Source organism: Gobius niger (assembly GCF_951799975.1).
Source record: "Gobius niger genome assembly, chromosome: 3".
Classification (NCBI taxonomy): Eukaryota; Metazoa; Chordata; class Actinopteri; order Gobiiformes; family Gobiidae; genus Gobius; species Gobius niger.
Window position 1 is genome coordinate 22,097,345 of NC_136854.1, and position 22,127 is coordinate 22,119,471.

The 22,127-nt window shown below is 42.8% G+C and overlaps 1 protein-coding gene and 2 long non-coding RNA genes across 6 annotated transcripts in view; 1 reads left to right on the forward strand and 2 right to left on the reverse strand.

The window, feature by feature from the left end:
- pax5 (paired box 5) overlaps positions 1-21,908 on the forward strand; it is a 47,254-nt gene extending 25,346 nt beyond the window's left edge. For all 4 annotated transcript variants that reach the window (XM_079552816.1, XM_079552818.1, XM_079552817.1 and 1 more), the window contains exons 7-11: positions 5,217-5,343; positions 11,887-11,988; positions 16,327-16,413; positions 16,900-16,986; positions 18,005-21,908. In XM_079552816.1, coding sequence (XP_079408942.1) covers positions 5,217-5,343; positions 11,887-11,988; positions 16,327-16,413; positions 16,900-16,986; positions 18,005-18,087 — 486 coding nt within the window. In that variant the 3' untranslated portion in view covers positions 18,088-21,908. The remainder of the gene's footprint in view (positions 1-5,216; positions 5,344-11,886; positions 11,989-16,326; positions 16,414-16,899; positions 16,987-18,004) is intronic.
- LOC306960386 lies at positions 7,591-8,042 on the reverse strand. Its single transcript, XR_013792681.1, has 3 exons — positions 7,985-8,042; positions 7,864-7,922; positions 7,591-7,789 (listed from the first exon to the last, which is right to left on the reverse strand). It is a non-coding gene; the product is annotated as an uncharacterized lncRNA (long non-coding RNA).
- Positions 9,698-10,034, reverse strand: LOC306960385. The gene is made up of 3 exons (XR_013792680.1): positions 9,977-10,034; positions 9,856-9,914; positions 9,698-9,781 (listed from the first exon to the last, which is right to left on the reverse strand). It is a non-coding gene; the product is annotated as an uncharacterized lncRNA (long non-coding RNA).
- Positions 21,909-22,127: the final 219 nt, after the last annotated feature.

Sequence of the window (22,127 nt, forward strand, 5' to 3'; positions counted from 1 at the left end):
CCATGAACTGCCTGATCTTCAGAATATGAAAGTAACTCATACTCGCATCTTATTACGAATGTTGCATCACAGTTGCATAAATGCGAGCATCAGAGTGAGTTTTTCCCTGCTTCTCTGTGGAGGGACTTGTGAAAGCTGAAGGAGCCACTCAAGAGTGGCCTATTGATGTTCCTATAATCGAGACACACTCCGGGGGTTAATGAGTATATTGACCCGACGCCTCATTATGACCTCACTTCCTGCTGCTCAGGGACACCCCCAGAGCTGTCTGCATGCTGATGCATCTTGGGAATGTGTTTTCCATGTTTGACTGTGCGAATATGAAGAGAACTGGTGTGTGTTTTTGTAGCTAAATGCTGCATCTAAAATGACCTCCTGCCCTTTGGATTCTCTGTAATGTAAATGTGAGTGGAATGGACAGGTGCATGCAGTCTGCGGAATAACAAAACCAAAACAGATAAGCATTTGTATTCTTGCCACTGTGTCTCAGATGTCTTCTAATCTGCAGCCCTCAAGTTAAAAATTAAGAAAAAAGATCGCGCGGATGTCCTAAAATGCTGTTTATAAAAGCTTTGAAGATCTGTTTTTCTTGTTTATTTGCTCAGTTAAAGTCAAGGCCAAAAGGACAAAAACATTAGCTGTGTAGAAGTACATAGCAGAACAAGTAGGTTGCAGCCTTAGACCTATAGGGCAGATTTTGGCTTCTTAGGCCATTCAACCACCTCTGACTGACATGGGGAGTGGAGTGGGGTGAGGGCGAGAGGTCGGTCAAGGAGCAGCGCTAGTGCCTCTATAGACTGCTTGGACTCAGGACTATAATGCACATGATTCCTGGGTCAGTGTCCTCCGTAAGCCCGGTCAAGCCGCCGGGGTCAGGCGCTAGCATAGGGGAGGCATTAAGGCTTGGGTCACCCCTGGGTCAAAATGGCTTTGGCGAACGGCATTGTGATTATAAAGAGGCACACACACACATGTACATCACTATCTGTCTCTAACTGTGCTCCTGTCTGGTCGATCATCCCCCCCTGCATTTCCCAGAGGGGTTGATTGACAGTCATATCCTTAACGTTGACACTCTGACAGCCCCGGCTCGGCCTCTTTGTGTGCGGCAGAGGTACGGATGTGTGAGTGGATGTGTGCACGAAGCTGGTCAAGGAGGGTCACGTCGTGTTGTGGCTGGCGCTCATAAAAGATGTTTGCTGCTGCTGCAGTGGGGGCAAGTTGAGGTATGCTTATAGGACAAAAAGGACATTGACTCTGATATGACATGGCTGCTTTGTATAATAATAGTGCAGGGTTCCACAGTGTATTGCAAATGTAATGTTATTGCATTATGCATTTATGTTATATATAAAACATGCAACATCAAATAATCTATGCTGCTAACTGAAAATGTAGATTACAAGTCATTGATCACAACATAGCGTTAATTTACAAGGTTCAGGTTAATCCCACTGTTGTTATCTGGATTTTACTAGTGAGGTCTTTTTGCATTGCACATTTTATCCATTCATTTTCTGCCTTTAGCAGATAGATTAAAATTGTTCTTGTCTCTAACACAGCCAAATTTTATTTTATCTGTCTCTTGCAGTTACTGTAGCCATGTCCTGCTAAAACCTTTTCCTTTCTTGCTAACAAGCCATCATTTGATCTCATCTCTCCCTCTTTCACTCTTCTCTATTAAGCCTTGCTATTAATTTGTGTCTGCACGTGTGAGTGTGCATGTGGGTGCCTGTCCAACAGAGTTCATTTGAATTTCCCTTCAATCACTTCATATTACTCTGGTGATAAATCAGGGGCACCAGCACAGACCCCACCCATCTGGGCTACCCCTAGCTCCAAAGGCACAGAGTGGTCACACTACATAATACTATTATTACTCGCTTTTATTTGTATTTAAACCAATGTTTAGCACATTCAGCACTGACGGATAAACCTATGCTGTAAATAGGCTATTGGAATGGTTAACCTGTAACAAACCATTTTTAAGAGTAAAGCAAAAAGAAAATAATGGTTTTGAAACAAAAAAAACTTTCATTTTTTACTATTAAAGGGCAGTGAGTATCAGTTGCTTCAGTGTATATCAGACTAGAGTAAAAATTCCAATGGTTTGGGTTTTATATATAAAATCATACCAAGCATAACATGTATTTGTTAGTCAATGTGTTTTCAATGTAGGCCTGATTAACTTGTGAAGGGATTGCCATAGGCGAAGGTACTGCCTGCTGCACCCTGGCTCTTTCTAAACACAGATGAATTGTTTCCCCTCAGTGGCTGTCTCAGTTTGAAGGCCTCTGAGGGATTTGTTTGTTTATGGTCCAGCCTTTTTCTATCAGGGGCGACACAAGACAATGCAAGAGAGAGATGGAGAAATCAGAAGCTATTGGAGAATGGAGAAAAGGGGAAATACTATTATGCAAATAGCGCAGGCTGACAGAGCATACACATGTGTGTGTGAGTGCGCGTGTGCTCAGGGCCGATTAGGGCTCATCTGTTATTGATGTGAGATTTTGACCAAACCATTACACTTCCATCTCAGAGTCACTATACCAATCTGCTCTGTGTGTGGGAGAGAGCGTCATGCGCTCACAGAGCTGAAGATGTCTGTTTGTGGCCATTATTATAGTTTAACTTGTTATAACTCAAACAATTTGATAAATTTGCTCACTAATCATTGGAAGTTTTAGAACACTCTTTCTAAAAGTAAAGTCCATACAAAATTCAGATAAAACACCCCACAGGCATCAACAAGAAGCTCTTCCAGAAGGATCACCTCAACAACAGACCAAATACAATACTTACAGTAACTTCATTATCTACTTATTATTTACAATATGTGAAAATTTTAAAACACCATAATTACCAGATCTGTTCTCGTGATCACAAATCTAACCATCTTTGAACCATTTCTTCAAGTTAAATTTAAACTGTTGCAAAGTTCTGCACTTTTGTGGAACCAAAGTCCAGGGTTCCAAACCAGTCCAGCCTTGGACTCTGCAACCCCTTCCTTCTTTTTGGCCCAACATCCAAACCCCCACCCAACCCTTTTTGATGAGGGTTGATGGCGCTGTATGAGCGGTGGAATTGACAACATTTACGGGGGCGAATGAGAATGATCCATCTTCTTTAGCGGGCCTGTCACCACACTGGCCAAACTTCATCATGGCCAATTACTGCAGCGCACCCCTTCTAGTGTCAGCTCTGCCGCCGAGCCCCCCATACCCTCCCTATCTACATGGAAACATGGACACATTAAACACCATTATAACAAGACAGGGGAGCAGTTACGGGGAAGAATGGGGGTATCGCACGTTGCGTAGAAAAGGGGGGAAAAATGGTGGTATGTTGTGAAAGGAGCGAGACAAGTGAGAAAATAGGTCTTAAAATGTGCCGGAAGTCTAAAGAGGCAGACAGAGATGTGTGTGTAGAAGGAGTAAAGCTGTTATTTGGCAGGTCACAGTCCAGTGGTTGTGCTGTGTTGACGAGCACAGGGGTGTTTAAGAGGTCAGTGAGCACAAACGCACACCTACACTCACAGGTCAGCCGCCAGCATGTACAGGCTCATGGGGTAAAAGCAGCCACTTAATGCACAAGTGAAAAAAAATCATTGGGACACTTGACTTTTATAGGGTCGGTTGATCTTATTGGATAGCCCCTTTTGTGATGAATTTATTTTCATTTCGATTTAATGTATCGCCTGATTGCTGTGTTGTTGTTTGTTTGAGGTTCTTCCTTTGATGAGTTAAGGAAATTCCGAGCTCAATCTTTGGAGTTTGCGATCCATTTTGTTTTACTGTAGAATATCTATGGCAACCCAAAGATAACAGTCGCTCCCTCAGTGTGAATTGAATCTGGCCGGTCATCATTGTAAGCAGCTGCGCTCTAAGTCACCATACACTGTCGCTTTCGCACATAACGGCTGATGAGGATAGATTGTCACTGATGTAGAGATAGGGTCACGCGCAGGTGAGAAGACTATCCATTCATCGATCTGTGTTTCAAGAGGCAGAGGACATTCTGTTTTACTTCCATTGTGACATCCACTATATCCATTGACCAGGCTACCGGTAATTAGACATGAGATGATTTGGAACACTGACAAAAATACTGGATTCCTTTTGCTTAAAGAAAACAATACACTAAACTAACTTAAAGGGATATTTCAGGATTTTGGACAAAGGGCCTAAGATTTTTTCTTTTTAATTCATGCTGTCCTTATATTTGAAGAGTTTGGTGGTGCTCGTGCTAGTGCTAGGCTAGCACATGTCTATGGTAACTAGTAGCATGCATTAAAAGTAGTCCGCCAAACGTTGCCATATCTGATTGTAGAAAGCTCCTTTGTGAATTCCACGTGTAGTAATGCCGGTCGCAGGTAAACAAACTACTGTAGATCCGGTAAGCTAGCAGATCACTCCACCGCTGCGTAGCTTACAACCAGGAAGCTAATGCTGCTCAAATATAACTTATTTTAAATGCAAAATGGTTATATTTTAAAAATTATTCAGTCAACACGTTTATATCAGTAGTCTGGTGTTATAAGTGATTTGCCTGAGGTGCACTGTGCTTGGTCAGACTGTTTTTAATGCAGGCTACTAGTTACCATAGACATGTGCTAGCCTAGCACTAGCTTAGCACCAATAAACTCTTCAAATATAACTGCATGAATTAAAAAAAAAATCACCAGAAATCAACAACACTCTGGATAACTAGGAAATCAGGCCCTATGTCAAAAATCTAAATCACTTTAGCCACATTCATACAACAAGCAGTATCTCCAGAACTCCATACGTGTCCCTGTGGGTGTCCGAGGCATCAGACTCTTATGTTGTTGGTGTGCAGAGATGATCACACTTGTTATTGTTGGTATCTGGGGAGACAAGAGGCTTTGTGTTAGCTGTGGTCTATGTGACGCTGCTACAGTGCGAGTGTTCAGTGCAGTATATGTGTGTGAGAGGGAGAGGATGAGGGGAGATGAAAAGAAAGAGCAAGTTGATCCCGTGGTTATAGACTGTTGGACTTGGTTGTACAGTAAATCCCTGTCTTTGTAAACAGATCAATAAACTCTGCGCTGTGCTGTGTGTGCGTGCATGGTGAGAAAGAGCTGCATGCTGGAGATGTAGGTTGATCGTATAGCTGTAAGGAATACGACTGCATATTCATGTATCACTATCATCGCAAAGATTTCATGTTTGTGTGATGTCTTGTTGTGGTTGCAGACGTCAGATTATTCGGCAATGGCCTCGCTAGCTGGTGGACTGGATGAAATGAAGAGCAGTTTGGCCAATCCCGGGACAGGAGCGGATTTAGGCGCTGCCGGTCCTCAGTCCTACTCACTAGTGCCAGGTAAGAAACGGTTTACCTATTTTGAATGACGTTTCATCCCCATCCTGCGCCAGTGTAGCAGGCCCATGGACATTATATTGACCCAAGAAAATACACCACTACAAAAACACTGTAGTCCAATCAACTTTCTAGTGGTTGCTATAATTTTCTTTGTATGTTCAGATTTGTAATAATTCTAAAACAGATTAAACAAAACAGACAGATTATATATTATTTTTAAATTGTCCAGATGTTCACAAATTGAAGTAAAAATAAAATGGATCAAATACAGCCAAACATTATAACAGTCCGTACTTATGCATGCTCAAACTTCAGACTGCAGTATTGATGTTGGAAACTGACTTTATAAACGCACATCGCTTTATTTAAAAGTGAACCACTTAATGTGATTCAGAGAGAGAGATGCTCTCATTCCTGTCCTCGCCGGCTGTAAATGAACATAACCAAAGTACTCAACCTGTTTAAAGAGCTCGGTGTCTCTCTGGAGAGACAGAAAGCCCAGAGCAAAGATGGAGCAGCTCTAGGTGGAGGGATGCAGCAGAAGTCAGTCTCCATTCAGGGGCGCTGGGAAAGGCGCAGCTTAATTAAGAGTAGACCGGGGAGCACTTGGACAAGGCTTTCACGTTCCCAACTGTAATGAGGGGAATCATAGAGCTGGGATTTTGGGATATCAGGGAATGGCCTCTTTTTTCCTGGCCTTCCAAACCACTGAGGAATATTACCTGCTCCAAACGAGCGCCGAAATGGAGCGAGGGAGCAACAGAGACATGAGGAAATGAAGAGAGAGAGATAAAATTTCCATTTCTGCTTATGCATGCAAACACATATGCGCACCGCTTTGGAATATTATGCATGCATTTCGGTGCCTGTCTTTGGCCTCAGAATAGAGCTCCCTCTAGGGGATCAGGTGTCTGCATGTTTGACACAATATTATTAGATCTGTGAGGTCTTGATATTCCAGAGTGAGCAATTAGTTTCCGTGTTAAATTATCAACATTTAAACAATCAAAGTAAAATTATTTATGATTAGTAACTATCTTACAGATAGCTACGCATAAAGCATGTCAACTTCCTCTTTTTTGGTGGTACCAGAAACCCCCCTCACCCCCTCCAAAAAAAGACAAATCTTGTGAGAGTAGATGACAGAAAATCCCCTTTTGCGGTCTGCTTTTCCGGTCTGGTGTATCAACAGTAAATTATAACACGTAGCCACTTTGCCTGTAACGGCATTGGCTGATGTAACTGTCACCATTAGTGCTGGTTTGAAACTGACACAAAACAGTGCCCCTCTTTCACACTATTTGGCTCAAACCTTCATGCAAACGTAACACTCAATGTGCTCTAGGGATAAGAAATAAATAATAACATTAAAAGTGTTTTATAAATAGTTACTTCTATTTTTACTTCTCAAGGAGAAAACTACCAGGTTGTGAATTCCATAGTTGGGAAGCATAGAAGGCAAGAGGTTTCAACATATTTAGTCTATGCTCTAGGAACTACCAGAGCCATGGGCATATGGGCTCATACTGGGTTAGGATGTTACAAAGATATTTAGGACTCAAGAGAACATTTTGTCTTTTGCAAACATTAGAATGCAGTTTAGCAACTCACTGGTTCAGCAGCATCTAAAATGATCGTCTATAATGGTATGAATTATTTGGAAAGCGCCTTCTTTGTGCTTATTCTTAGACAAACAAATAATAGCAGGTATACATATTGTAGTAGCAGTGGGGGCGAAAGCTACTGTCCCTCTTATATCTGCCAGTACCAGTGCTTGTGTAGCAGAGCGGGGTGATGTTTACTAATTATTAAAATAGGAGGTTGCCACAACGCCACCCAGTAGAACTGGGAAAATACCTTAACAACACAGATGAGAAGGCACACAGGTTCGAAATTACTGATGAGGCAGAGACGGTCACGATCAGTTTGACAAGATTTATTAAGGGCTTCAAGTTACTATAAAATGTATTTTTATTGTATTTTTAGTAGTAATTTATATCAATAAAAAAAGGCAAGGCACTAAACATTAAAAGTGCAACTGCACGCAAGAGAGCTGAGGCTTGGCCAGAGGTAGGGGGACAACACAAAGGGGCAGAAACTTAAACAAGAAGACACACAAAACAAAACACACCAAGTAAAAGTGCACCTCAAACCAGGTAAAAGGGACCACCACCAACGAAATCCACCACCACCTCTGGGACGGGCCAGCAGCTTCTAGGCACAGAGACACAATTTTAGTTTGCATGTCACAACCATTGCAAAAGGACTCGTAAACACTCCACATATTCCTCAAACAAAAACAGTGAAGTAACAGAATCGACGATGCGCCGAGCAGCTGGGCGTCTCTCCAGGTGATCGGACTGGGGAGATCTCAGTGTTCAGCTGTTGGTGCAGTGCAGAGTCAGATGTTGACTTGTGGAGTCAACGGTGGGCAAAACAGCGGCATCTATGTTAAACAGGGGGTATTTATTAGAGGCTGCCTAAATAGAAGCTCCACCCAGGGAGTGCATTAGCGCTTACCGCTTTTGAGGCTAAACGCAGCTCCTATGACGGGGAAAGGTGAGCAATCGGGAGACAGCCTAAATAGAAAAGCCACGTTACAAAAGCTAGCACAGATCGCGTTAAACGGGTTGGAGCTTACCATTACGGTGGAGCGCACAGCGCGTCTGTCCCTTCTCAGACGAGCGGCGGCCTGTACTACAAGTAAACGTCAACATTAGCACCAATAAACCGATTAAAACGAAAGGTACCGGTGCGCGTCTCACCTGCCATAGCTACACTCAACCCGGAAGCTGGACACGGAGGCGGAGAAAGTGTGCGAGGTCAGAGGACGATAGACCAGGAGCCAGGCATTTTTATAGGTCGCTAGTCACGCAAGTGACCAATCAGATGTTCCCTTAAAGTGGCAGAGCCCGCCTGCAGGCCATACTGCCACATTTAACCCCCCCAAGTTGCATCGTCGTCCCGACGATGAGAGGACAAACAAAACACTTAATGGAAGGGTGCGGTTAGGCTACTCCACTCCCAGATTAGAAAACGTACTCGCCGCACGGCGACACAACACAAAACGGTACTGCACAATCCTCGTCTCCCTACCAGTTAGGCCTATCCTGGTTCGACGTGGTGCCGTGAAGGCCGCAGTCACACATACAGGTGAAACACAACTTCTCTACAACGGCTGTGCCAATACACAAGGTAAGTGGGGAACGTCCCTCCCAACTTTACCTACCGCTGCCCAAGTTACCGCAACACCCTTCACAATTGTACAATTAAAAGCGATAGTGCCCCCTCATCTTCAACCCATTCGAGGACTGGATGAGGCCCCGTGAAGGGTTAACCGAGCACGCATTGTACGAATCCTTTAGACTGCTATGCCCGAATAAATCATGACTACGCGACTGTAGTAGTAATGGCTGCGTGTGAACGCTGTCGAAGGATGAGGAATTCAGGAGGGACGGCTACTGCAGCGGCCCCTAACATCTCACCAACATCTACCACTACCTGGGCGGGGTGAGCCACCCACTGACGACGGCGGGCACAGCACTCCAAGGGGACAAATGCTGTGACCAGGTACATCTCCGCCTAGTATCTTGTCTTACCCAAGAATACAAACCCTTTAGCAGACACTCAAAAGTTGGACGGCCGCTGTTTTGCCCCTTCAACGATACAAAGGTTAACAAAAGATACTTGGTACAATATTTTCAAACAAAATGACTGAAAGAAACACGTCTCGCCTCAATACAGTAAATCCTGCCAACAATAGCCAAAATGTAGCAGAGCGGGGTGATGTTTACTAATTATTAAAATAGGAGGTTGCCACAACGCCACCCAGTAGAACTGGGAAAATACCTTAACAACACAGATGAGAAGGCACACAGGTTCGAAATTACTGATGAGGCAGAGACGGTCACGATCAGTTTGACAAGATTTATTAAGGGCTTCAAGTTACTATAAAATGTATTTTTATTGTATTTTTAGTAGTAATTTATATCAATAAAAAAAGGCAAGGCACTAAACATTAAAAGTGCAACTGCACGCAAGAGAGCTGAGGCTTGGCCAGAGGTAGGGGGACAACACAAAGGGGCAGAAACTTAAACAAGAAGACACACAAAACAAAACACACCAAGTAAAAGTGCACCTCAAACCAGGTAAAAGGGACCACCACCAACGAAATCCACCACCACCTCTGGGACGGGCCAGCAGCTTCTAGGCACAGAGACACAATTTTAGTTTGCATGTCACAACCATTGCAAAAGGACTCGTAAACACTCCACATATTCCTCAAACAAAAACAGTGAAGTAACAGAATCGACTATGCGCCGAGCAGCTGGGCGTCTCTCCAGGTGATCGGACTGGGGAGATCTCAGTGTTCAGCTGTTGGTGCAGTGCAGAGTCAGATGTTGACTTGTGGAGTCAACGGTGGGCAAAACAGCGGCATCTATGTTAAACAGGGGGTATTTATTAGAGGCTGCCTAAATAGAAGCTCCACCCAGGGAGTGCATTAGCGCTTACCGCTTTTGAGGCTAAACGCAGCTCCTATGACGGGGAAAGGTGAGCAATCGGGAGACAGCCTAAATAGAAAAGCCACGTTACAAAAGCTAGCACAGATCGCGTTAAACGGGTTGGAGCTTACCATTACGGTGGAGCGCACAGCGCGTCTGTCCCTTCTCAGACGAGCGGCGGCCTGTACTACAAGTAAACGTCAACATTAGCACCAATAAACCGATTAAAACGAAAGGTACCGGTGCGCGTCTCACCTGCCATAGCTACACTCAACCCGGAAGCTGGACACGGAGGCGGAGAAAGTGTGCGAGGTCAGAGGACGATAGACCAGGAGCCAGGCATTTTTATAGGTCGCTAGTCACGCAAGTGACCAATCAGATGTTCCCTTAAAGTGGCAGAGCCCGCCTGCAGGCCATACTGCCACACTTGGATCTAGTAGATATTGAGTCTGTACAGTAAGTGAAGCACAGTGCGTGTTCATCTGCAGTCGTTCAGAGGAGACCCGCACTGGCTGGTTGACCTCTACGGCAAAAGCAGTAGAAAACAGACACATCAACACAACTGGCAACATGCTCACACACACCTCGGAGGATGTGGCCCTGTCTGCCCCCTCTAAGTTGGGCAGAGGAGAGTCCATCTGAGCTTGCGGTCCACCCTCGCCTCTCTCTCCTCCCTCTCCCCTCTCTCCCCTCGCCCTGTGCACTGACCCTGAGCGGATGAGTAGACCGTCTGCGCTAATGCCTTGCTGTCGCGTCAAACGCAGAGAAAAACTTTACCACGCCGAGACAGCAGAGAGGACAGAGGAGTGCGGAGGGAGCAAACAAATGCACGGCTCGTGGCCAGAGACGGGAAATATGGATGACTATGGAGCTGCTAAGGGGGGGAAATATAATGATTGAAACTAATTTTTATTAACACGTTTCAGCTGACAGATTCCAACATCCACATTTAACCATTTACAGCCATTGGGCATAATGTGTCCAAGCCCGCGTGAATAGAAAAAAAACGAAACCTTCTGTTCTCTGCAGTTGAAGTGTACAGAAAGCTTACAAGTGGTTGTCAAACTTCAGGTCTAAACATGGGCTGACACTTTCTGACCACAAGAGCCAAGGAGAAGCTTTTGCAAATAGAAGTGAAACCATGTCATTTTCTATTAAAGTGTTTACTCTAACTGCTAGGATGCAATGACTGTTTCCACGTTATTTCTATAATTTAATATAGGAATCCAAATGAAACCAAAATTAAAGCTAAGCCAGAGACTTTAATGCTAAGTGAATATTGAGTACCAATTGACATGCACCAATGAGCTAATTTCCCCAATGCAAATTAATGAACACGACCGCCATTAATTTGCAAATTCTGATAATATTTAGCAAACTACACTTTCAGTTTTCCCGTCGTCTTGTCGTGTTGGTTTCCTCTTTCTCCCCCTCGTCCTCTCGCTTGCAGTTAAGATGGTTAAGCGGAGGGGAAGTGAATGGGATTGATGGTGTTAACGTGTGAGGTGTTTATGATGATGATAAATGTTGGGTGCGTGGGACGGGGCGGGGAGGAAGAGAGAGGAGGGGGGTGTGATGATGATGAATGGTGGGCTCGTTCTCAGCGCACTCCCGGTGTCGACTACGTGCAAACACAGAGGAATGATTTGGGCCGACACACTGTCATGTAGTCTAATGCAGTTATAGATCCTATCCCGTAAGTGACAGGCCACGGGAGGAGGGGCGGGGCGGGCAACCGCGCAAACTAGTAGGAACTATACAGCGTTGGAAGCAAAGATGACGTAACCAATGTGCTGTGGTGCGAGTGTTTGCCGAATGATTTGCACTGTGTTCAGCCGAAAAGCACATGTAGATTTGCACCATTCCCTACACGGTCGAAGAGGATGATTGTTTCTCACCAATAAAAAACTTCTGATACGGTGAAATATGCCTGGACAACTGAGTACTTACATAAACATTTGGCCTATCAACTGAATAACTTTGTTCCAATTGATTGCTTGGAAAACAGTAGTAAGCGCAGTGTGTCGTTTTGTGATTACAGGTCGAGACTTAGCCAGCACAACTCTGCCCGGATACCCTCCTCATGTCCCTCCCACTGGACAGGGAAGCTACTCCACCCCTTCGCTCACGGGCATGGTAGCTGGTAAGTACCCTTGGAATTGCCAGCAAACTTGCATTCAGCTCATGAGGCAGAATCTTAAATCGATCCATTATAGCAGATATACATGAGAATTTTGCAACGACACTACACATACTAGTTGATGTTGTGTCGCCATGATGGCACCTCAACTTAAAGGGATAATTCAGGATTTTTGACATAGGGCCTCATTTCTTAGTTATCCAGAGTGTTGTTGATTTCTGGAGATTTCTTTTTATTATTATTCATACAGTTCTTATATTTGAAGAGTTTAGTGGTGCTAGGCTAGCGCATGTCTATGGTAACTAGTAGCCTGCATTAAAAACAGCGTGACCCAGGCACAGTGCATCTCAGGCAAATCACTTATAACGCCAGACTACTGATATAAATGTTTGTGTTGACTAAATATTTGAAATCTTACCATTTTGCATTTAAAATAACTTATACTTGAGCGGCATCAGCTTCCTGGTTGTAAGCTACGCAGCGGCGGAGGGATCTGCTAAGTTACCGGATCTAAGTTACCTGCGGCCGGTATTGCTACACATGGAATTCACAAAGGAGCTTTCTACAAATCAGATATGGCAACGTTTGGAGGACGACCTGATGATTTTGAAGAGGTTTTTAATGCAGGCTACAAGTTACCATAGACATGCGCTAGCCTAGCACCACTAAACACTTCAAATATAAAGACTGCATGAATAAAAAATAAATAAATATCTCCAGAAATCAACAACACTTCTGGATAACTAGGAAATGAGGCCCTATGTCCAAAATCCTGACATATCCCTTTAAGAGATAAGCATTATATTATGGTTCTGTATGTGCAGCTGATAGTCTAGGGCAGGGGTCTCCAACCTTTTTTGTACCCGGGCAAGCTACTTTTATGCAACAAAACATGTCGGAGAGCTACTTGTGCTTCAAAGATTCAAAGCTTTTCTACCTTCATTAGGCCCAAAGCCCAAATTCTCGTTTGAAATGTGTCTTAGTTGGAGTTCACCCAGGAGTTTTGTCCTTAAACGTTACTATATTGACCCAAATGTGTGTAGATTTGGTCTGCATGCTCAGAACAAAAAGAAAATGCATCTAAAATGTGAGTCAATAAGCGCACTGGTCTAGGGTTTAAGGCTGCTGCACATACTGTATGGCGGAATTGCTGTCCTCTGTGTCATGGGTTCGAGCCCCAACTCGGGCTAAAAAAGGGCAAAAAAATAAATAAATGGAAAAACAAAACTTTAGTGTGGTATATATCACATAGAGTACATTCATTTCCCCCCAAAAATCCAGCTTTTGCTTGGCTTGATACAGCAACAAAATGAGTTGATGTGACCATCCTTTTAAAAGTATATCTCAATCGCTAATCTCCACAAGTCTAACTATCAATATTTGCACAAAGCCTCTTACTGTAGCCCCCGCCTCCTCAGAGCTGACCTGTAACTGTACGCACTCTCCCGAATTCCCCCCGGGGCCTTGTGTGTATCTTCGGGGGGAGTATTTAGCGTCGCCACTTCCTCCTTCTTGTCTATCTCTACTCCGCCTGACAGAGCTCCCGGAGGGCGTGTGTGTTTGCATGCATCTGTAAAGGTAGTGTTTGCGCGCGTGTGTGTATCATTAGAAAGCAGCCACAGTAGCACAGCTGTCCCTCCTCAACATTAGTAATTTGTTTTTAATGAGAATCACCAGTGACCCACGACTAATTCATTCATTCCCTTCCACACCGCCTTTCCACGCGGCTTTTGTGTTTCAATCTTGGACCGCTTTCTCCTCTCTGCTCCCTCATATTGGTCAGTGCTGAAGTATACCTCAGAGGAAAAAGACGAAACAAAAATATATGCTCAAACATCAAAACACTGTTGTTTACAAGTTCTGGCCTCTTTGTATTCCCACTCATTCACTTCCACACATTCTCAGTGGACATGTCGGAATAGCACGTCTAAAGATGGCTAACCCTGTCGCCCTGTCCCCCTGCACTGGCCCCGTCCCACGCTCAGGTTTGACAGCATATTTGTGTGTGTGTTGGCATGCGACTGTTTTGGAAGTGTGCGACCTTGACACCGAGCTACACCAGGGAGAGCCCCCTTAGCCTCCTCCAGCTCCCCCCCCCTCTCACCCGCGGCCGCCTCTCCCACACAACCTGACACGTCGCCGTCACTACGGTGATGACAAGGGGAGGGATGCTCGAACCCGGGGATGCCATGGAGACCGCATCCCGACCCCACCTGACAGACGCAGATAAACACAAATATAAGAGCGGCTTCGGCAGCACAAAGAGAAGTCGCTACCACGGCTGCCTCAAAGCTGTGGATGCAGACCTCATCGAAATATATACTACAAAAGTTTATAAGTAGATTTTCAGTTAGAATTCAAGGGGATTGATCAGGTCAACAAATTATATACTTGATACTAGTGCGATTGCAACCAAGCAATTGAAGAGTATGTTAAGAAAATACTTAACATAAACACAAGGAAACACATCGTCGGCTGTTGATTGTCAATAAAAGTGTAATATAATCTGTGCACAAAGGGCCCAGAGGTTAAAGGTCATGCTTTTGAAAATATGACTTATTTTGAAGGATAACATTAGTTCATCAGTTGCATAATTATCATTTTATTTCAGTAAAGCAGCAATTTTAATGAAGAGATGTCATTTTTATATTTGAATTTTTAAGCTGCTGACAGGAAGTGACATAGATAAAGGTACATTTCCATAGCAGTTTGACTCACTCATTTCCCATTGACTTAACATGGTTGGCACGGCAACAGTTTAATATTGTTTACCTTCTTCTACGTCACTTTCTGCCGGTGTCCGATAAGGAAGTGAAACTAGAAACAACACAAAAATGGCCAAACTAAAGACAGTTGGGTACAATCTTTAGCAAAATGTTAAATATATTGTAATTGTGTTAACAATGTTTGAGCAATTTTGTCTAATGTGTCATATGCACTTTAAGGCTGCAGCACATATGTCACACTGTGCCAGCTTCATCATCTCTCCCCACTCCCTACCCCATTCACACTATACCGTCCTGTTTAAAGAAGCCTAACAAATAACAATACACTTCTATTAAGTTGAACTAGCGCACTTGCACAGTCAATATTTGAATCCTGTGCTATTTATATTGAGTTACTGAGACTTTGAAATGTTGGACATGATCATGAGATGTAAATTAGCATCTTTTGTCTTCCTTTCCTCACTTGTAGTGATAAAAAGCAGTTTGTTCAAAGATTTTATGACATGTTTTGAGTTAGGGATTAGACACGATTAAAGGCGTCAGATCCGCCCATTTGCCAAATTGTATTCTTGATCAAACCCACCCCTGGACTTTCTTGATCCCAGAATTCACATTTAGCGGTACAATTGCGAAATATAACAACTGCGTCTGAATTCTCCTTTGTACTGGAGCTGTGTGGCTGTTACCCAGAGTGAGAGGAGGGGATAATCTCCCAAGTTTGCTGCTCTGACTTGGACATGTTTTATCTCAGCACTTCTCAGGCAAATTATCCTCCTTTTTTGTCCGCTCTGTCTAATATCATACCTTCATTAAGCAAGCAACTCTCTTCCCCTGTTCTTCTGCTGTGGCTGCTCCGCGCGCTCTGTCTGCGCGTGCAGCAGGGGGGCTGACACTCGGAGGGGGTGTAGGAGAGCACTGAGGCAGAACCGACAGAACCAGAGGCAGAGGGAGGAGGGGGCACCGGGGTCTGTGACTGTCAGCGATGGGAGAGGGATCCCCCGGGACGAGTGAAGGTTCAGGAGAAAAACCAAAGGAAAGAAAGAAAGAGGAAAAAATGAAAACGGCAGAGAGTCAGCAGAGAGGATAGGACGGGGGAGAATGTTGTTTTGATGTGAAGGGTGATGGGCGAGCAGGAGCCAGACGTCAGCCAGAGAGAGAGAGGGAGAAAGAGAGGGAGAGGGGTATATAGTGAACCGGGTGAAGGGGAGATGAGAGAACGAGGAGACCCTAGACAGTAAGTAGTAAATGAGGGAGAAAAGCTATGCTATCATCCACAAGGCCGTTACACACCGGCTCAGCTCAACAGTCACTGCCAACACCCCTCAGGCCAGTATGGTCTATGCAATGTACACATATGGATTTATTTTATTTAATCGAAAGGAAGGTTCACAGATAATTGAAACCACAGATAGTGGTTAATGGCTGAGACAATCTCTCTGATGAATCTCACATTTTGACTCATGTTCAAATTCACAAAACATCAATACAGTAAAACTGGTTTAACTTCAGTGTTGTTTTGTGACTGACAGGCCGATCAGGAGCATGGAGTACAATCTAAACTGTTGCCTGTGTGACTAAACTTTTCTCTATTTGTTGTTGTTCTCTCTTCTTTCAGGAGGAGATTTCTCTGGAAGTCCATATTCTCATCCTCAGTATTCCACTTACAATGAATCATGGAGATTTCCAAACCCCAGTTTATTAGGTAAAGACACACATTAAAGTTGACCTCCTATATTGAGTGTTTATTGTTCTCCAGAAGTCAAGTATTATGTGAGTCTAAACTGATTTCTTATTGAAGTGAACGAGTGAGAGTGCCTTTAAACTGTTTTTGCGTGCATTTGGGCTTTAATATCCAACAGTTCAAGAGTGGCGTTGCTGTAGCTTAAAGTAATAGAGCCTGTTTATTACATATGGCAGTAATGGCCTGCAAAATACGCCACATTCTTGCAATGATGGAAGGATTAGTGTGAATTTATATTAGGAAAATTGAGTAGAGTCTATAAAACAAGCATATCAAGCATAAAATGTATTTCTAAAATCCATTAAAATATATTATCCAGTGTCAAAGTCATTTTTTACAGACTGATTTTAAGGTGAACGGGGCAAAGCTTTTCCTGTTCATAGGTCAAAAGGTCATACAGTTGTGAACTGAAGCTCACCTCTCCTTTTACTTCCTCTGGCTTTTCAGTGTTTCAGCAAGACTATGGTTCCCTCCTGGGCACAGATATCGGTTGCTCCTCAAGTCTCTTCACCAGCCAGGCAGGACAAATGCAAGGTAAGAAAAGTGTGGAAGGAGACGCAAAGGCGTCTAAAGTCCTGGATGAGACTAAATAGTTTGTCAGAAGGGCTTAATGCCTCACTTCCCCAAAGAGCCCCATGAGATTACCTGGGCTGTAGACAGACATAACCTGCCAGCGTGCCGCCATCTTGATTGATGGAAGTGACAGAGACAGGTGTGAGTGTGACCGACTTTCGTTTCAGTGTGCGAGGTTACAGTATTGAATTGACCTCTTCCCTGAGGAGAGAATAGACTCCGGGGATCAGTAGCTTAGGCTGGCACTTAGATAGACTGTTTAAGGTGTGTGTGTCCATGTGTGTGTGTGTGGGTGGGTTACGAGATAAAAAGAAAATCATCAGAAAAGAGAAAGTGTGTAAGCGGCGAGTACGTCTCATTGGTCAAACAGTCTGAAGAAAAAGGCATTTATGGTCATTAGATTCATCTGCTCATGTCATCTCATAGTCAACCTTTCACTCCTTACATTAAAAGTACAATGCAATCTGTGGACGGTATTGAAGCTGCAGTTTTCCCATTTGCCTTTGAGTCAAAGAATAGCTCTATCACAGATGAATGTCATTTACTCCAGTAATAATAGTATTCTTGAGTCATTGATATTCAGAAAGTAGTAGATCATTGTACATTACCATTAAAGGATAATCTGACTATTAAAATGTTCTACATTTCTTACTGTAGAAGAAGAGATGGCTACAGCTTTGTCTCTTGCCCATTCAATAAAAAACTACTTCCTACAAAAACGATTCACATCTGCCTTTACATTTGCCTACATACATTTGCATGTCCACCTGAATAAACGATCAGGCCTAGAAGTGACTAATACTTCTCTATAATGTGATATAAAGTGCTTCTTTTTAACGAGACATCCAACATATAAAGCTACACAATGAACGGTTTGCTTAATAATAATCAGTGTGTGTCTCAGTGCCGATAACTTTTCCATTTTTCTATGAGTTTAACATCAATCCATCGTAAACTAACCCAATGTTCATTTCCACAGGTTCACCATACTACTACAGTGCGACATCCAGAGGGGCTGGGCCAGCGGCTACGGCGACAGCCTCAGCCTACGACCGCCACTGACCCCTACAGCTACAGGACCACCTGGGGGAGGGAGGGATAGCACCAGGACATCTCAGTACTTAACACAAAAGTGACAAGACCATTCCGGCTGGCTTTTAGCAACACCATGACCATGTTTTAAACAAGCCAGTGGAATCAGTGTGCAGTTGAGAGTGAGTTCATCTTTGTAAATCTTTCTGCAACTTCACTGTCAATCAACCTTGTATCTATGCCATCCGATAGAGATGTAAAGACAATCCAAGCCCCAAAACGTTGAATGACCAAAATCCGCCATCATTTTTTTTGTCACTTTTGCTGTCAGTATCTAAAAAGCAGGAAAATATGAGACTTGCCATTCAATCCCACTGCGTTTGAAGCTTTACAAAAGAGGACATTTCACTGTAAACCTGATAAAAAAAAAAGCACAGCCCCAAATCTAAAATGAACCAGGGAGTGTTGTTGTACATGAAGGTGCTATCCTGCCTCCCCAGCCCAGATATAAGAGCTATTTATAATGGAGGAGAAACAGAGTAATATATTGAAGCTTTTCTGTGCTGCGCCCTGAACTGTGAGAGTGACTGCCTGTAATGGTCTATAATGTGTGTCATGCTGTTGTGCTAGACTAGTGATGATGACCAACATGACGCAGTGACATTTCTTCATCATGTTAGGGAGTATTTGTTGATAAATGTAAACAGACTGCGCTATTTGTTGCCTGGTATCAGTCAACACAAATGCCTTTTTTTTTGGAACTTACGGATCTTAATACTGTCTTTCTATTTCTCTTGGAGCTCCCCAAAGATGGGCCCCCCTAGTGGATCGGCTGACTAACTACAAAAGCACAAAGAGACTCAATCACTTCTTAAAGCCGCCATTTGAGTGTTGTTGTTTTTTTCTCTCCTCCCTTTTTCCGTGGCTTTACATCTTGAAACTGTTCTATAATGATGATGAAACTGCCTGGGTGAAGTAAACATATGTCTGCCACATCGGTTCTGTGCAGTGACAATGCATGATGCCAGGGTTGAGGCCTTACCCATTCACATCCGTTCAGAAAACGATAACTTTTCCAACTGAAATAATGTATTCTTTCAAGTTAACGTCAACAGTTTTTGTAAAATGGCCCACTTTCCGTTATATAATTTTGTATAGCGATCAGTGAAATAGAAAAACACAAAGTTGCAACGTTGATAGGTATTTCAAATACTCCCATGAAGTAAGATTAAGCTTTCTTTAACAAAGGTGTGCAGTGTCTTTAGCCATTGTCTGCAAGTGTTGACCTTCCTCAGCTTCATTGTTTTGGGTACGACTGTTCATTGCTTCTGTAGTTACTAGAAAACATTTTGGAAGCACCACATATGTGGCGTAACAAAAAAAAAGGTATTAATACTATTGAACAAAGCTATTAGTTTCTCAATCTGTTGTTCTTGAGTTTTGAACTATAGATATAGTGGCTTATTGTTTTGTAGAGTTTAAAAGTTGTGCACAAGCAACTCTAAAGAAGATTTTAATGAACTCCTTGCCTGCTGTGCCGAGCAGCGGGGAGCCTTTTCCTTTCCATTCTGTATTTTTCTCTCCAAGTTTCTGAGGCATTATCGAACCTGAACCACACCAGCTAAAAACAAGGACAGTGCCTTTAGTTTTATATGTCGACTACGCCCTTTGCTGACCATGTGTCTCTAAAACAAGATTCAGCCACCCTTGTGTGAACACTTTTAATAGCACACAATAATTTTAATACCAACAATTTATTATAGAAAATGCAGTTGAATACTAAAAAGGCACAACAAACGTAAAAGCCACGAGGTTCTTATCCAGTAGAAATGCATTATGTCACACCCCAGAGTAAATCCTTGATAGAAGTCCTTGAGGAGGTGCATTGGCCACGTCCAAGAAGCTGTGACACCAAACAAGTCTCCTCTCCATTAACAGGATTATTTGTTAACTATGCATCTTCATAAGGACACATCCGCCTTGCTGTTGCTTTGACCTAATTGGCTCACGTTCTGGGGGAGCGGACAGAATACTGTGTCGATTGGCAGCTGTGACATTGACTGCAGTGGGTGGTATACAGTGCACTACAGTGCGGCCCATAAGGACACACCCCCTTTTGTCCTTTAGCACGCTCTGGCCCCTCCCCTTGTGCCCCGCGTTCCCAAGGGGCGTCCAAACTGCTGTGCCATCAGAAGCTCATCCCGTCTTTTCACTCTAATCTCATCAGAATATCTCTCCTCGCGTCGTCCCGCTGCCACACACCGGACCAGATTAGGAATATTAAAACTGCTCTGCTGACCTTCCTCAAAAACCTCTTTTCTTTACACAGTGCAGAAATCCCCTTTCCGGTCTTTTCATACTTTCTGACTTCACTTTCTGACGATACACATCGTTGTGTAATGAAGAAGTCGGGTTTGTCTTCTTCATTATACAAATCCCAGGTATTGTTTGAATAGACATCATCTTTTATATCAAGTTAAATGGCACACAATATGCCAATCTCGCCAAAGTTTCCTCAAAATGTTTTGGGTCCAAACCAATTGAGTCTTCTCTGTCTCCCTCAATAGAAGTAGTTTGAGTTCCCATTAATACAAAATCTTTGCTTGATAAGAATCTGATTTGCTCTTAACAACCCCAACTTAATTTAGTAAATCAGTCTAGGGCCAATACTCATTTCGATTGTACGTTTTCAGTAAAATACCATCTTTCTTTTACAGTTAAAAAAAGGGTAAAAAAAAATACAAATGAGCTTTCATTTTATTATGACTTCTCAGCAAGTGTGTAGCACTGACTGTATCTCAATACAAGCCCTTGAAGATGGCTACTGCCTGGTGTAAAACCTGAGGGGATTCCAGCATCACTTCTTGACAGCAATTAGTGGCACAATCTGTTTCATGCTTGCTAATATAACTAGTCTTTGGACATATCTGCTACTGAAGTCTTACAATGCTCTGTACATCTTAATATTATTCAACTGTGGAAAAAGAGAGACGCACATAGGACTGAACCTACAAAATCAACTGTGCTGTTTTTTAATCAGATCAATCCAATCGAAAAGATACATATGTTTTCACCTTACTGTGGCCTTTCGTGTAACAATCCCGAGTTTGTAGTGTTCATGGCCCCCTGTCTGAGGGGGTGTTTATATCAGTGACATTTTGGTAATAAATATGAATTAGTCAAAAAATGTGGAGAAATGATCAATCCATCTCAAATCCAACTAAATTAACAATATATCTGTACCACTCACCAAAGCCTGTGACGCCTGTTTGAACGACAGAGTCTTGTACAAAAATAAAATAAACAGAAAAGAACTCCAGATGCAAACATTAGATGAATAACCTTCACATATTCTGGAGGGGAGGATTTAAAAAAGTAAAACAAAAGCTTCTTTAAGAAAATGTGTATGTTTTATATTCAATTTTCTAGTAGTTGCGAATAAAACTTGATGTTTTTTCTCCTTGTGTGTTGTGTGTTGTCTTAATATTTGAATGTATTTTACTGCAGTGAGAATTTGCCAAAGATATCATATCACTGAATCTATTCTTTTTTTCTGGTTTAGTTATTTTCATAATTGTGACCAATTTCTATAAAGAAATTTGGAATTAAATTGTGAATTCAATGTTCTGCTTATTTTTAATATTTCTATTGCTATTAATAATATTGATATTTTATTTTCATTCGTTGAGTTCACTGTGAAATGGATAAATAAATTGCGATTTTCTTGATGCATCATCATACTGTGTACCTGTCCATCACCTGAGTGACTGTTGTTGGTGAATTATTCCATTTATGTACTTGTAATGTGAAGCTAAGAAGGAATTATTTGTAAATATTTGCCATAATTTTATTGATCCTTCAGAATAAAAAATAATTTTGGAAGTTAAACGTGTTCCAATTTATGATTTAGTTACGTACTGTACAACCACTCAGATGAAACAACTCTGATCAACTTTTGACATATTAGTGTAAAGCTAACTATAACGTGCAGAAAACAAGAATCTTCATAAACGCTCATATTGATCCTTGACGTGTTTCATTAGATCAAAGGGGATTGGCATCTACTGGTC